This window comes from Solanum dulcamara, chromosome 1 (assembly GCF_947179165.1).
Source record: "Solanum dulcamara chromosome 1, daSolDulc1.2, whole genome shotgun sequence".
NCBI classification, from domain to species: Eukaryota; Viridiplantae; Streptophyta; class Magnoliopsida; order Solanales; family Solanaceae; genus Solanum; species Solanum dulcamara.
The window spans coordinates 88,533,810-88,548,907 of NC_077237.1; the positions used below are offsets into that span (position 1 = coordinate 88,533,810).

Here is a 15,098-nt window from a genome sequence, read left to right on the forward strand (position 1 = left end):
TCTTAGTACCAACAAGTTTCTCTACATAGGAGGGTCAAAAAAGGAGCTAAATTAGCCAATTTTTTCGTACTTATCTTATAATTATACCTTAATTAGTCCCAAATCTAGAAAATATTATTATTATTATTATTATTATTATTATTATTGTTATTATTGTTATTATTATTAACCAAAAAGCTACCATTTTTATTTATTCTCTTTTTCTCCTTTCCAAAAATTCTCCATATTCCTTCATATTTTGCTGTTTTATAAATAATTGATATAATTTTTTTTGAATTTTTTAGCCTTGATAATTCTCATCAATGGAAGCTGAGCCCTTTCTTTCTCACCCATTTTTTTCGTATCAGGTATTCGTTTTTTCTTCATTTACTTATCGACTCATTTAACAAAATTCCATTCTTTGATGTTTCATTTTTTTAGAATTTTAATAAAATTTGTGTTTTTGCCTTTGCTATTGTTGATTATTAGCTCAAATTGTATTCATATAACCTGGATTCATCTGATTTTAGTTAGTAAATAGATAATACTAATTGGTATTCGTTTTGTTTTAATTTGTTTGTCTCATTTTGACTTCGACACGAAATTGAAGAAAGTAAAGAACACTTTTGAATCTGTGGTCTTAAATTAAATATGCGTATAATGTATCAAAATGTTCTTTAATCTTAAACATGTCAGATGAAAAGTTAAAATGAAAGGGATTATCAAAAGGCAAAGAGGCATTTGCAGGCCAATGAAGTGGTTGACAGTCACGAGGTCTCAAGTTCAAATCCTAGTAGAGACGAAAAATACTAAGTGATTCTTTCTATCTGTTTTATTCTTGGTGTACTAAGTTGAGGTGCATGAAAGATGGTCCAGATACCACAGTCATAAAAAAAATAAAATGGATTAAAAGGGAAAGTAAGACAAAAAAGTTGAAACGGAGGGAGGAGTTGATTTTATATAGTGAGGGTCTTTAGGAAACAAACTTCTACTCCATAAGGTAGGAGTAAGGTTTGCGTACACTCTACCTTTTTCAGACCCCATTGTGGGATTTTAGTGGATATGTTGTTGTTGTTGTTGTAGTTGATTTTATATCTTTTAGCTAAGTTCAAAGTGTTTATCTAGTTTGTTTAGTAGTGAGTTCATTATTTATGTATGCACATGTTTAAAAAAAGAAATACAGAAAATGCACCTCAATATGTAAGCTTGACTTTTTATATGGTGGTTTTTCGATTTCAGTAGGGCTAGTTTAAGGATTTTTAACGTGGTTTTTTTTTTTTTTTTTTTTTTTTGTGATGCGAGTGCAGGTTGTTTAGTTTATAGTAGAGATGGAGGAGACAGGGCAACTTAAAAGGGCATTAATATATGCCACAGCGGGGGCAGTTTCTAGTGGTATATCGAGGATTGTAACCTCGCCTCTCGATGTAATCAAGATCCGATTTCAGGTGTATATTCTGCATATATTTTGTGCTGCTTTAACTTTTGCAGTTTGGGTACATGAACTTGGCCATTTCTGGCGTCTAATGCAGTGACATTAAACGCGTATAGCACAACATCAATTTTCACAAATAAGGAAACTTTGTTGTATTTCTTTAGTCAATCTCAAGAACTATGGCTCACGGGCATGTAGGTGAACTTCCACGTTGTAGTATAGTAGCATGTTTGGCCAAGCTTATATAATCTACTTATTTTTTAAAAAAGTATGTCTGTGATAGCCTAACCTTTTCTTAGCTTTATCATCCCGATTCTGGTTCCTTTGTTCTTGCATCCATGTTGTTAGGAAATGCTCAACACAATCCAGTGTGTCTAAATAATCTTAAAAAAAACTTGAGAGGAACAAAACTTTGAAATAAAAGCCATATAAGACATCAGTTAGTTTGTAAAAATTATTTTTCAATTGGTTCTTCTTTAGATTATATTAATAAAAGTAAACTTAGCAGGTATATTCAATTGGTTCTTCTTTATATTATATTAATCATGATAGACTTATACATTCGTTCATTTAAAAATAATGATGCTGGATTTTGGGTAGGGAGGTTGCTTCTTATAGACCCTCGACTCGGGAAAATATTCTCTCTCTCTCTCTCTCTCTGTGTGTGTGCGCGCATTATTTATTCTATTATCCATATTTTTGCTTGGTTGTACATCAAAGCTAAATGTTTTCTAATTTACCAACGTTTCAGGTTCAACTGGAACCCACTAATCAGTGTGCCTTGCTTCGGGGAGATGTGCATGGAACTTCTAAGTACACTGGGATGTTGCAAGCTACTAAGAAAATACTCAGGGAAGAAGGCTTAAAGGTATTTGTTATTTTTTTCATGAGAATTTTGGAAATCTTGCTCAGATACTCGAGGCTTGCATTTGAGGCAGCATCTTATGCTCTGCACACAAATGGATTGCTGAGTGCAGTAAATTATTGATTAACTGACTGCTCGAACACAATATTTTCTGCATTGCATATGGTAAGATATGTCCGTGCTGATTCTATTTTTTTCTCCATTGCCTATAAAGTTTAGTCTTAGTAGAATAAACACCGTGCTATACGGCTTTTTGTTGAAACTTGTTCCCATGAATATGAGATGTTCATTTCAGCTCTCTTCTGATCTCAATTTTTGTTTTGTTATAGAAATTGTGTAGACATGGCTGATAGTATTAGTTGGTTAATTTTAAGGTTAAGCTTGTGGCTTTGTTCTTCCCAACTAGTTCTAGCACTGACAAGTCTGACTATGCAAACATTTGGAAAAGTAATCTGCTTATAAACACTCAATTCACACAAAAGCAAAAAGTAAATAGTGACGTCTTTTCTAATGCAGTAACCAGTGTAGGCCTTGGAACAGTAAAATTCTAACGCGGATGCTTCCAAGTTCTAATTCCTATGCTCTTTATCTAATAGTGTGTGACCAGGGGGGGAGGGGGGAGGGGAAGTATTTGTAATTGTTAAAGTTAATTATTTTAGCAGTTGATGTCTTTCAAACTTGATGCTAGTTTTGGTAAATTCATTTTGGTTGCACATATCCATTCTTGTCACAGGGCTTCTGGCGGGGTAATGTTCCAGCTTTGTTGATGGTTATGCCATATAGTGCCATACAATTCACAGTGTTGCACCGATTGAAAATTTTTGCCGCTGGTTCTTCAAAGACAGGTTTGTCAGAATACTTGCCCCTGATATAGAGGGAGAGAGATAGGATAGCGTTTGAAGGGGTAGAAAATGACTTTTCCATGGCTGAGATCATTTTCTACTGTTTTCATCAACTTTTGGTGCACAAGTGAGATCTTTGGTAGCATAGATGGCTAGGTGTCAATCATAGATAACCATATCTTTGTAAAGGTTCTGTACTTTGTTATACGACTCCTACACTCTGATTTTCTCGTTACATCAATAGTATTCATCTCTACCTGGATACAACAACAACAACATACCCAGTTAAATCCCACACGTGTTGTTTTGGGAGGGTAGGATTTACTCAAACCTTCCTACCTTTGTGGGTAGATAGGTTGTTCCCGATAGACCCTCGGCTTAAAAGATCATCCCTACCCAGATATTGAAATTTATGCATAACATGTCTGATGTCCCTGACTGTGTTTTATTCATTGTGGTTTGAAGCATTACCCTTCTCGTGAGATCTACAAAGTTATGCACTTTGTGTGGTTTTAGAATATAATTTTTTTAAGGTGTTACATCTAGTCCATGATCTTCCTGAAATCTAATACAGTTATTTCGATGTTAAAGACATGCTTTGCATAGAGCATTTTGTGCAAACCATTGGCAAACCTTATATTTGATGGTTTGAATGTTTTGTATGATGCAGAAGATCACATCAATTTGAGCCCTTATCTTTCTTATGTAAGCGGAGCATTAGCAGGATGCGCAGCTACAGTTGGTTCATATCCATTTGATCTCCTGAGAACCATTTTAGCCTCCCAAGGGGAGCCAAAGGTAGTTGGCACGTCCTTTGTAGGTTCCAAGATATTCTGCGTTGCGCCCCCACATATGTAACTTGTATTTTCTGCTGCTTTATCTTGCAATTTGATCGTGAAAGTTGATTAACCAAAGTTTTTCCTTTAATCAATTTTGTCCGATCTCCAGTCTGTCCTTTTGTGTTGATATAGCTTAGTCATCCTTCCTCAAGTAAGAGGTCATATAAATGTGTTGAAACATGATAAGAAATATAACAAATGAAGAGACATTACTATTTAATATTAGTGAGATGCAACAAATTAAGTCACAGATTTTCTATTTAAATGTAATTTTATATTTAGAAAAAATACTTTGTAAACAAACATTGAAGTGTAAACTCATATTACATCAAGTTTATAAGTCATAACATGCATAACACTGGAAAAATCTAACAAATATCACCAATGTTACACAATGTCAGAAGTATCAATTCGACTTGAAGTTGGAAAATATATTTTTTTCAGTTTTCTCTAAAAGAGTTACCTTTCCAAAATACCCAGAGTAATCCACAAGTGGGGTCTGGAAGGGGTAGAGTGTACACAAACTTTACCCCTACCTTGTAGAGATAGATAAGTTGTTTCTAATAGACCCTCGACTTAAAATAAAGCAAGGTAAGAAGTAGACCTTTTTCCTTATTTTCTTCGTGTCCCCATTGCCTTGTAGTAGGTTTGCGAATTTGGTGAATAGTTCTTTGTGAACCGAAAGCTCAAACGAAGTGCCAACACCTAAATTTGAAGGGACATAATAAGATGTTAAAGTATGTACTATTTCTAAATGCCTGTTAATGAAGGTTTGATGAGATTGATTGTTATGCCAATGTACAGGTTTATCGAAACATGAGGTCTGCATTTGTTGACATATTCAGAACTCGGGGTGTTCCAGGACTCTATGCTGGATTGACACCAACACTAGTTGAGATTGTTCCTTATGCTGGTTTGCAGTTTGGAACTTATGATACATTCAAACGCTGGATGAAGGTAAACCTCTTAGCCCCTCCAAATTATATTCATTATGATGCTCTTTTTGTCCTGCTCTTGGCATGTTTGATGTGAGGTTGTGATTGCTTGGTCCATTGGGATAATGTAGTATTTCAGGTGTAATTGTTTACTTAATAATGCAATCTGTAGGTAGACCTGTATGGATGGGACACTCTTAGAGGGTTAATTGTTTAACTTGCCAATCATTATAGTAACATGCAAGATATAGTCTACCCAAGAGTTTCCAGATTTTAAACTGGTTATCCTTTCTTCCACTTGCTTTTGTTCTGAAGGGAATCCACTCAGTCTGTTGCAGTCGTCTACTGCGTGCTGAGACTGGAATATCCATCCATTAATCAACTACGCCTCAGTCCATGGGTGGGGTTCAACGAGAGGTAGAGGCAGGCCCCAAAGAAGTACTGAGGAGAGGTGATTATAGGACATGGCTCAACTTAAGCTTGTAGAGGACATGACCTTAGACAAACGGATATGGAAGTCGCGAATCAGGTAGAAAGTAGTTGAGGGTTGTCACAATCCCCTGTGGGGAGGCTTGGTGGGTAGATAATATTAGCATTACGTGTCCGCGTATTTTCTTGTTCTTCAATCACTAGCTACTGCCTGTTGTTTCTTGTGTTAGGTTAATCACATTATTCTGCTCTGTACGGTTGGTTACGCTTTCTCTATTATTTGCTATGTTTTATTTGCTATGCCTTGTTCCACTCTGTATTGTCTTTTTCAAACTGTCATGTTATGTGTTTGAGCCGAGGGTCTTTCGGAAACAACCTCCCTAGACTCCACTTGTGGAATACACTGGGTACGTTGTTGTTGTTGCCTCAGTCCATCCTAAACTTTGTGATCATCTATGTGAATCCTATATACAGGTTCCGCTATATTTGGGTTAATTCCATTTCGATAATGAATGATGTGGTCCACACCTGCTGCTTATAATATAACGTGTGAATGGCTAAATGTTTAAATTTAGCAAGTTTACATGATGTTAAAGTTTATTCGCACTGTTTTTTGAATATTTATTTCGGTTAACACAATTTGGCCTAATTTTTTGTAGGCTTGGAATCGTCATAGATGTTCTAATTCAAGCCAAGGTGATGAATTCATTTCAAGCTTCCAGCTTTTCATCTGTGGTTTAGGTTCTGGAACGTGTGCTAAAGCGGTCTGCCATCCTCTTGACGTGGTTAAAAAGAGGTTTCAGGTAGATTTCCTTCTTCATTTATCTCGTGCCTCGGTATAATCATCAGGTTAAATGATTACTACATAAGATTTAAGACATCAAGGGAATTGACCGTAGAACAAAGGCTATTAGTCTATATCGTTCATCTGTAACCATCAAATTCTGAAACCATTAGCGCTCCTGTTATCTCCATGGATTTTGAGATTAACTGTGTTTTCTCATGTAAGCTACTTATTTCTTGTTCCCATTGTGTATGCTTCTCACAAACCAAATAGTTCTTTAAGATTACCCAACCATCATTAAAAGTGAGCCTTAACGTAACTGGTAAAGTTTGCCATGTGATCAGGAGGTCACAGATTCGATCCGTTGAAACAACCTCTTTCAGAAATGCAGGGTAAGGTTGCGTAGAATAGACCCTCGTGGTCCGGCCTTCCCTGGACCCCACGCATAGTGGGAGTTTAGTGCACCAAGATGCCATCATGAGAAGCATCAAGAAAGCGAATGAATAGATGCAAACTTATTGCATATTGGCCTTGGGGTTCAATTGACCTTGTGTCTTAAGTCACAAGTTCGAACTTCACAAGTTCGAACTTCACAAGTTCGAACTAAGTCCAGTATTTAAGTGGAGAAGGGGAAAGAGAGGGCCCACATTCCCGACTTCCAGAGACTTTGTTCGCGTCAAATGGATTTCTCGATCATAATTATTTTTTTTATTGCATATTGTGTGAGTTTCCGATATTTTACCTATCTCTTTTTCAGATTGAAGGACTACAGAGGCATCCAAGATACAGGGCTAGACTCGAGCCTCGTGCTTATAAAAATATGTACGATGGCTTTGGCCGGATCTTGCTAGAAGAAGGTTGGACTGGACTTTATAAAGGCATCGTCCCATCGATTGTTAAAGCAGCATCTGCTGGTGCTGTAACATTTGTTGCTTATGAATATATATCAGACTGGCTAGAGTCCATTTTGACTTAAAAGATGCTCGATTTTCGCTTCTTTCCTTCCCTATTGGTACTGATTATGTCGTTTGAACTCTTCAAAAATGCACTACTTTTAGAGAATCATCAACAAGGATAGTGTCTATATCGTTCGTTACCAATATCGATTAATCGCTGGTGATATAATTTATAGTTGTCGCAACCACAAAAGTGGACACTATAAGGTTTAATTAGGCTTGGTCAGTTTGTAAAATGACCCAACTTTTTTACCATCTAATTTGTGAATTTGTATCCACCAAAGATTTTGAAGAATATATTATCCTTGTTGTTAGAGGGCGACTAAATACGAATCACACGTTACAAGGCATGGGGCGCGAAACTAAAGAATCTAAATATACGTTGTAACATTAGGTTTTTGTGAACGTAATTATTTATATATTTTTATGAAAATTTCAAATCTTGAATCCGATTGGATTACATCGCACTAAATCGACTAATAAAATTCATTATCCATCCGATATATGTGGATAAAAAAATTGAAGTATACGGATTTCTAAGACAATTTCATGTTAATATATAATAGCAATAATGACTCAATTCACATTTAAATTTATAAATATTATATAAATTTCTTATTCTTTAAAAGTTTTGAATAAAAATTACTTAATTCACATGAACTGATCATATATTATATGCTACTAAGTGTTTTTGCAAAACAAAATATCCAAATAACCAAACAATTATATAAACATAAAATAAATGCATTAACTAAATACCAAAAAAAAAGTTTATTTCATTGAAAAAAACTAAGAGAAATATTCCAACATCAAAACTGTAGTCTGCTGCCAGGCAGATAATTGATTAACAAAACAATTTTTTTATATATGTAAAAAAACTACCTAATTTTGCTCTAACATTTAAAAATTAAACTGATTATTACTAATGAAATTAAAATAATTTTAGCAGCAAAAAGCAATAAGAATAATAATAAGAAACCCTAAATAAATTATTGGCATTGAACTTGTAGTAGAACCTACTGCTATTGCTGCAACTGCTGCTAGTGGTGCAAACATCCATTTGATAATAACAAGTAACAAAATCACAAACCAAAGCGCGCCACCGAATAAAAGTAATAAGTGGTCCATGGCTGGAAAACGATCAGAATTTAGGGTTTAAGGTTTAGAGCTCGAGACTGTAACAAAGAAAAATGTTGAATTGCTTATGTTGGAGGAGTTGTGCTTGCGAGACTATATTATATATAGGAGGATGTCGGGTATGTTGTTATATTGACGGTGTAAAAAAATATTTATAGAATCAAATTAGTTATAAGGTAAATTTTATTTATTTTTGGTAATATTGAATAAATGGTAAATCAAGAGTGACTTTTTATTTGCTAAATATAGATGGAAGTATTATTGAGGAATTACCAAAAAGAAGAAAATTAGTACGTGTAATTTTTATTGTTGTTTTGAAGTTATTTATGTGGTTTTATATACTACATTATCAGTGGGGGGTTTTGGAAACTTAATAGTATTTATATTCAGAAATTGATTAAATATATAATACGTACGTATTTGTTGGTAGGGGTGGAATCAAGTAGGATAGGGGAATTTCTACGAAAAATTACACTATTTGTATATTGTATTAGTTCACTTTTACTTATCCATTTTTTTTTTCATGTTTTATCCTTAGCATTATTATAATTTATTCCCTAAATTATTTTTCAAGACCTTATATTTAACATCAATTAATATGAATATTACAATAAAATATTCAGTTCAACCATTGTTGTTTAAGCGAACAAGTAAAAGTGAACGCATGAAGTACTTTTTGTGTATATATAATAAATGTTATATTTTTTGACTTGTTCAAACTCTGTCATTTTCTTTTCTCTTAAGAAAAACTCTATTTTCTTTCTTAGAGGACATGTTCACATTTTTTTTTCCGATTTCTCGCTCAGTGTCTAGTACCCGCAATTTGCATTGTGTATATTCTTATTCGTGAGAAAGCGTTTTCTATCAAAAAAATTTCATACCCAAATTCATACTCGAGACCTTCAATTAAGAGAGGAGTAGTAACAGTCCCATCGACTACACCACATTCTTTAGTAGTGACATATTCACAATATTCAAGAATGATCATCTATTACAAATATGGAAAAATCAGAGTCTTCCTTTCTTTGAGAGAGAGATATTGGGAGTGGGGGTGGGGTGAGGGGAGGGATGTGGGCGGGGTTTATTTATTGCAAAGTAACAGGGGCGGCGACTGTGCACAAAGCATTGTACATTCACATAGAATTAGAAAAAAGGCCGCACCTAAAAGATAGATAATCAACTTGACACAAACATTAATGGCTTATTCAACGATTGGAATTCATGATGTATGGAGCAGCTGTGCAAAACAAAACAATAATAAGTATTCCAAAAAGAATTAGTGGCATTGTGTTTGCATTATGAGCTGCTGCTACTGCTGCCACCGCGGCTGGTGGTGCAAACATCCATTTGATAATAACCACAAACAAAAACAACATCCCGAACCCACCAACGAAAAACGCGGCCTCGTCCATAGCTAGAAAACGATTAGGGTTCAGTATTCAGGACTCGAGAATAGTATAACAAATTCGAAGAATATTGAATTGTGTTTGTGTGTTGGAGGAGTTGTGCATGTGAGACTATATATATAGGTGGAGTATGGGGTATGTCTGTACTGTACTGACGGTGTAAAAAATATTTATAGAATCAGGTCAATTGTAAGATAATTTATTTATTTTTGGTAATGTTGAGTAAATTTGTAAATCGAGAGTGAATTTTTACTTGCTAAATATAGATGGGAAGGGAAGAATTACCAAAAGAAGAAAACTACTATATATATATATATTTTTTTTTTATTATTATTAAGAAGTTATTTTGTGAGTTAACAGTATATGGTAAAAAAATATATATGTGATTTGAGTTTAATTTTCCTCTTTTATTTTTATTATTTACTTGCCAAAGTTAGTTTTAAAAGTTTTCCTATATTATAAGATAGTAATAAAGGTGTTCTGTCTTGCCAGCAAAAAAAAGTAATAAATTAAGACATAGTTTTATAAAAGGATTTATGTTATATATATTGACGGTATAAATATCTTTTTAACTAAATAGTAATATTTTTTTAAAAATTGATTAACTTTTATCAAAAGATTTATATGTAACTATTTGATAATAAATGACATTTGAACTCGTAATTCATGTGTAGAATTGCAATTTGTGAGTCACATTTAGTTATAAGTCCTATGCTATAAACACGATTTGTTTCTAATTTTGCAATTGACAAAGCAATTTATAAGAATTAAACTGATCAGTTATTAATGAAACTATTTATCGACTCTCTGTAATATAGTACTTGTTTAGTGAGGACTTTCAAACATATCGTAAGCTAAATCGGTGCTTCGGAATAACCCAAAATTGTCTCAAAACAGATAATCGCATTGGGAAAATGGGCCAAGAGCCCATGACTAATGGTCCAGGAGCCCATGACTAATGGGCCTACTGCTTCGGAAAGAGAAATGGACCAAATATCCGAATAGGCCCTTTGAGCCCACAGGCCCAAATATTCATTTACCATGTTAAATGAAATTTTTGAATAGAATATTTATACATGTTGAATGAATTTTTTAACAAAAATATAGAGTTTAAGTTAAAGCTATTGAGTTCTGCGAAACTTGTAACTAGATATATATATATATATATACATACATACATTTTATATATTTAAATTGCTCAACTAATACACATTTGTATATAAAATAGCTCAATTTTTTTATAATCGTGTTGTCTGTGTCAACTTGTGCGCATCATAACTAATTTTACGTGATACATAGACTTCTTATCAGCAATAGGTATCAGATAACTCTGTGCATCATGACTTGGACAGATGAGATGGTTGATATATTCTTTGTCAAGCACTTTGAATGATTTTCTATGGTAGTTGGAGTAAACAAATTTTAAAAAATGAGATATTTTTGCCGACTTTTTTTTACTCTTCAATAAGTAAAATCCATGGATAAATTTTAATATTAGCAACCAATTAATATTTTCTCACCCCTCAAAAGAAAAAATGAGTACCCCCAACATTAGATGAAGAGCCAAAAATGACCACAAATATTTTTTCCAGTATCAAGATTGAGCTTTCCACGTGGCAAAAGCTCAATGGTTGCCAACCCTTTGTTAAGATAAGAAAATGGATAAGACATTCCCAATTTCATTTTTGTTCCATTACATACACACAACATTTATTTTTAACACACACCAAACCTCTCCTCTTTGCACAAAGAAATCAATTAGTAGTATTGAGTTGATCAAATGGCTTCCATGACAATGACAACAACCTCTTTAGCCGGCGGTTCGATCGCGGCCTTGACCAAAGCCCCGATCGCGAACCGCAGCGCTAGGGTTATTTTGGTGAAGGCGAGCTCTAACGTGTCTGAGGGAGAAAATGTTGTAATGAGCAACAAAAAGGAGATCAACAACAATGGTGGTGGTCGTAGGGAGTTGTTCTTTGCCATGGCGGCCGCTGCTGCATGTTCTGTGGCAGGGGCTGCCATGGCAGACGATGAGCCGAAGCGCGGCTCACCGGAGGCCAAGAAGAAGTACTTTCAAGTTTGTGTCTCAAATCCAACTGCTAGAATTTGCCGCAATGCAACTTAGAAGGGCAAGTGATTTGTCTATTTATTTCTTGTACTTATGCTATGGTTTTTATTAATGTGAAAAAAATGAAAAAAAATAAAACATTGTAAAACTTTCTCATGCAAATTTAGTATATTTCGATTTCCCTTCTATATTGAATTGCTACGTATATGTGTGTATATTGGTGCAAGATTCGGGAGACGTAATTATAACAAAAGAATTATGAAATTAGTACAAACTAAGTTGCTAGTCTATCGCTAAATAGATCAATTCCATCTCTTTTGATTATGTATCAAGAGGAAGAGGAGAAGTCGTATGTACTTGTTCAAATCAAGTCTACTTTTGGTCATTTTTCTATATAGAAAATAGAACATTACTCAATGAAGATGACTTGTATTCTCTTTTCAAGTATCATCTTCAAAGTCGGGTGGATCTATGTAGATCTGTCACGTCACACCGTGGTTTCGGTTGAAAATTTGTGTATATATATATATATATATATATATATGTATATTTTTATATATATATATATATTTATAAGGAATGTATAAATAGCTTTCTCCAGCGGCTTAATGTAGTGGTCGGTCATGAAAGTGAGTCATTTAGTAAACGTATATAAGCAGCTCTTTAATGTATAAGCAATTCTTTAGTGATGGCAGAGCAGAGTAAGTGACACTAGTATCTGCTCTACCTCCACCCACTCTCCTACTTTTGGTTTATTTTCTTAGTCAAAAAATGAAAAAAAAGAAAGCAAATGGCATGGGGTTGGGAGTCAAGCCAAAGCCTCCACCGCAGCTTCATTGCAAAAATAATAATTAGAAAGACGAGGGAGAGGGTTGCGTAGCCTTAACAGGCGAGGCCCCCTAGCGATAGGGGGGAAGGAGAAGCGGGAAGGTGGGTCTCCTTCGTTTTTTGATAGTTGAAAATAGAGTCAGGTTCCGAAGGAAGCGCATAAATGTGACACCCTCTTCTCTTGCCAGTGGTTAAAGCTTAGTATTACCGCCGTAGGTATGCAAGTTCAACCCCTATTGTGGGATGTATTTTCTTAATTTTTTTTTATCATGCAAAACTAAATCTTGTATACAAATTTGCTAATAAATATTGAGTATTATCTTACTCTATATTAAAGTTTTTGTAATAGATTACTATTCAAAATAACGTGGTACTCAAAGATTCAAAATTCTCAATCCGCCTTTGTTAAAAGTGAATAATTCAGTCGGATGAATATGAACAAACGAATCCACTTCTTATGAGCTATATGCTCTGCTTGTGCCTGTAGTTGATTGTATTTTCTGATAATTCATCGCTAATTCATTGGTATTTGATTATCAATGAATTTTTCTATTTTAGTACGAACTTTGTTCTTGAATTTACTTTTCCATACCATATGATTATATATAATTGTTTGAAATCAATCAAAACCATGATATTATTGGAACCAATTCAAGAAATTAAAAGCCATCTAAATACCATATTAAAAAAACCAAGTGTAGATATTACATTAATTAAACTAATGAATGTTTAATATATATAACAAATAATCCTTTAATAAATAGTATAATAAACTATTTCAAAAAAATAATCCCAAAATCCTTCAATTTTTCTCAATCACCAATGAATAAATTTGGTTGGAGTTTGGCATTTGCTTTCCTTTATTTCTCTCTGAAAATTCCATTGCTGCTGAGTTATTTTTGAAATTAATAAAACCATAGCCCATTAATTCTCCAGTTTCTTCATCTCTAATTACCTCCACAGAAACAAGCTGCAATAATAATAATAATTAATTAACTAATCAAAATAATTTAATTACATAAGAAAACTAGATAATTATTATACTTAAGTCTAAAAATAATATATGAATATGAATAAAGAGAAACATAAATTAGGTTTTAACAAAATTACCTTTTTGAATTTGTAGCAACATTTGTAATATAGATAATTCTCATCCATCCAGTCTTGCAAATTATTAACCTTAATAGAGAAACTATTCTCTTCCTCACATTCTGCACATACCCAAAAAAAAAAAGTAAGATAAAGAAAATTCAGGTTATTTTTGTTGGAACCATCAAAAAGTATTGGAGTCGTAAGTATTCTTTTATTCTTAATCAGAGTTTTCGATTCGAGCTCTGAGTATGGAATCAACTTTTTAACATCGACGAATTTATAGCTTAAAAATAGGACACCTGATAAAGACTAAATGACGCACTTGATTTTATGTTATGTATCTATAGGACACTGGGATCAATTCTCACTTAATGCATTTTTTCCTTCTTTTATTTTTAATGGTGCACTCATATTCAAGAAATTTTAGATTCGGCTCTGCTTGGTAGGAACACTTTATCCTTCAAATTTTCTAACGCGACTCCGGATTAGTCGTACCCCAAATCAGGTATCCAATACCGAGCGGTACTAGAACAACAATATATCTAGTGTAGTCTCACAAAGTAGAGTCAGAGAGGGTAGAGTGAGGTAGAGAGACTATTTTCGATAGACCCTTGGCTCGAAACAAAAATAATCTAGTAAACGACGTAATGAAAGTACAAGAGACAATAAATAATAACAAAGCAACAGATAGTAGCAGAGCAATACTACATCGAGTAGTACAAAATCGAAAAAAAAAACTATATAAAAAAAAGAAACTGAAATATTGTTTAATATTATTAATTACCTGAGAATTTTGGCACATAAGGAGCAAGTTGAAAGATATCAAGCTTGTAACCAGTGTTGATTTTTTCCCATACTTTAGCTTGATAATGAAGAATTTTTCCAGAACAAAATTCCATAGCTGCCAAAGTTATATAATAAATTGCACCAGCAGTAGGTTCAAAATTAATATTTATAATTTTCAATAATCCCAATTTTGATGAATTCTCTAATTTCTCATTGTGTTTATCAACGGCAAAAGTTGCAGCTTTTTTTGCTTTTTCAAAACCTTCACAATTTTCACCAATTTTCACTATTCCACAAGGTATTCATCACACAAAAACCCTACATATTTTCATCAAAATAATAATAATTAGTATTCAATAATGAATCAATAGGAAATAAAAAATTAAGGTCTAAATTATGATGCATCATATTAACCTGTCGATATGTGATCGTGAATAGATTGATGGTAATAATAATATTCTAGGTATATTTTAACATTCAAGAAATATTGTCAATATATATTATCAGGGATGAATAATAAATAGATAAACAATCATAATTGACGATTTTTTTTAGTTATTATAAGTATTAAATTGAACCCAAATATTCTATAAAACCTAATTGGAAAAAGTAATTAATTAGAGATTAGTAATACCTGACTTTCAATTACATCTTCCAAATATTCTCTTTGTTCAGAAGTATAAGTTGCCATAATAATTATTCTTTCTTATTTTGTGAAGA

The 15,098-nt window shown here is 33.4% G+C and overlaps 2 protein-coding genes and 1 pseudogene across 2 annotated transcripts; 2 read left to right on the top strand and 1 right to left on the bottom strand.

Moving 5' to 3' along the window:
- Nucleotides 1–267: 267 nt before the first annotated feature.
- On the top strand, nucleotides 268–7,167 carry LOC129890978 (mitochondrial thiamine diphosphate carrier 2-like). The gene is made up of 8 exons (XM_055966322.1): nucleotides 268–347; nucleotides 1,287–1,424; nucleotides 2,163–2,279; nucleotides 3,010–3,121; nucleotides 3,789–3,916; nucleotides 4,762–4,914; nucleotides 5,981–6,124; nucleotides 6,863–7,167. The coding sequence occupies exons 2-8, from the start codon at nucleotides 1,308–1,310 to the stop codon at nucleotides 7,079–7,081; spliced, it is 990 nt and encodes a 329-aa protein (XP_055822297.1). The 5' UTR covers nucleotides 268–347; nucleotides 1,287–1,307; the 3' UTR covers nucleotides 7,082–7,167.
- Nucleotides 7,168–11,298: 4,131 nt separating this feature from the next.
- On the top strand, nucleotides 11,299–11,860 carry LOC129883911 (photosystem II 5 kDa protein, chloroplastic-like). The gene has a single exon (XM_055958365.1). It carries the CDS (start codon nucleotides 11,385–11,387, stop codon nucleotides 11,727–11,729), a length of 345 nt encoding a protein of 114 aa, XP_055814340.1. The 5' UTR covers nucleotides 11,299–11,384; the 3' UTR covers nucleotides 11,730–11,860.
- Nucleotides 11,861–13,266: 1,406 nt separating this feature from the next.
- On the bottom strand, nucleotides 13,267–15,069 carry LOC129890994 (uncharacterized; annotated as a pseudogene).
- Between the last annotated feature and the right edge of the window lie 29 nt (nucleotides 15,070–15,098).

What these genes read in the sequence shown, in the direction of transcription:
- LOC129890978 (XM_055966322.1), top strand. Translation starts at nt 1,308, where the DNA reads ATGGAGGAGACAGGGCAACTTAAAAGGGCATTAATATATGCCACAGCG. An exon ending in TAATCAAGATCCGATTTCAG is followed by an intron (nt 1,425 to 2,162) that starts GTGTATATTCTG and finishes CCAACGTTTCAG; the next exon opens with GTTCAACTGGAACCCACTAA. An exon ending in TCAGGGAAGAAGGCTTAAAG is followed by an intron (nt 2,280 to 3,009) that starts GTATTTGTTATT and finishes TTCTTGTCACAG; the next exon opens with GGCTTCTGGCGGGGTAATGT.
- LOC129883911 (XM_055958365.1), top strand. Translation starts at nt 11,385, where the DNA reads ATGGCTTCCATGACAATGACAACAACCTCTTTAGCCGGCGGTTCGATC.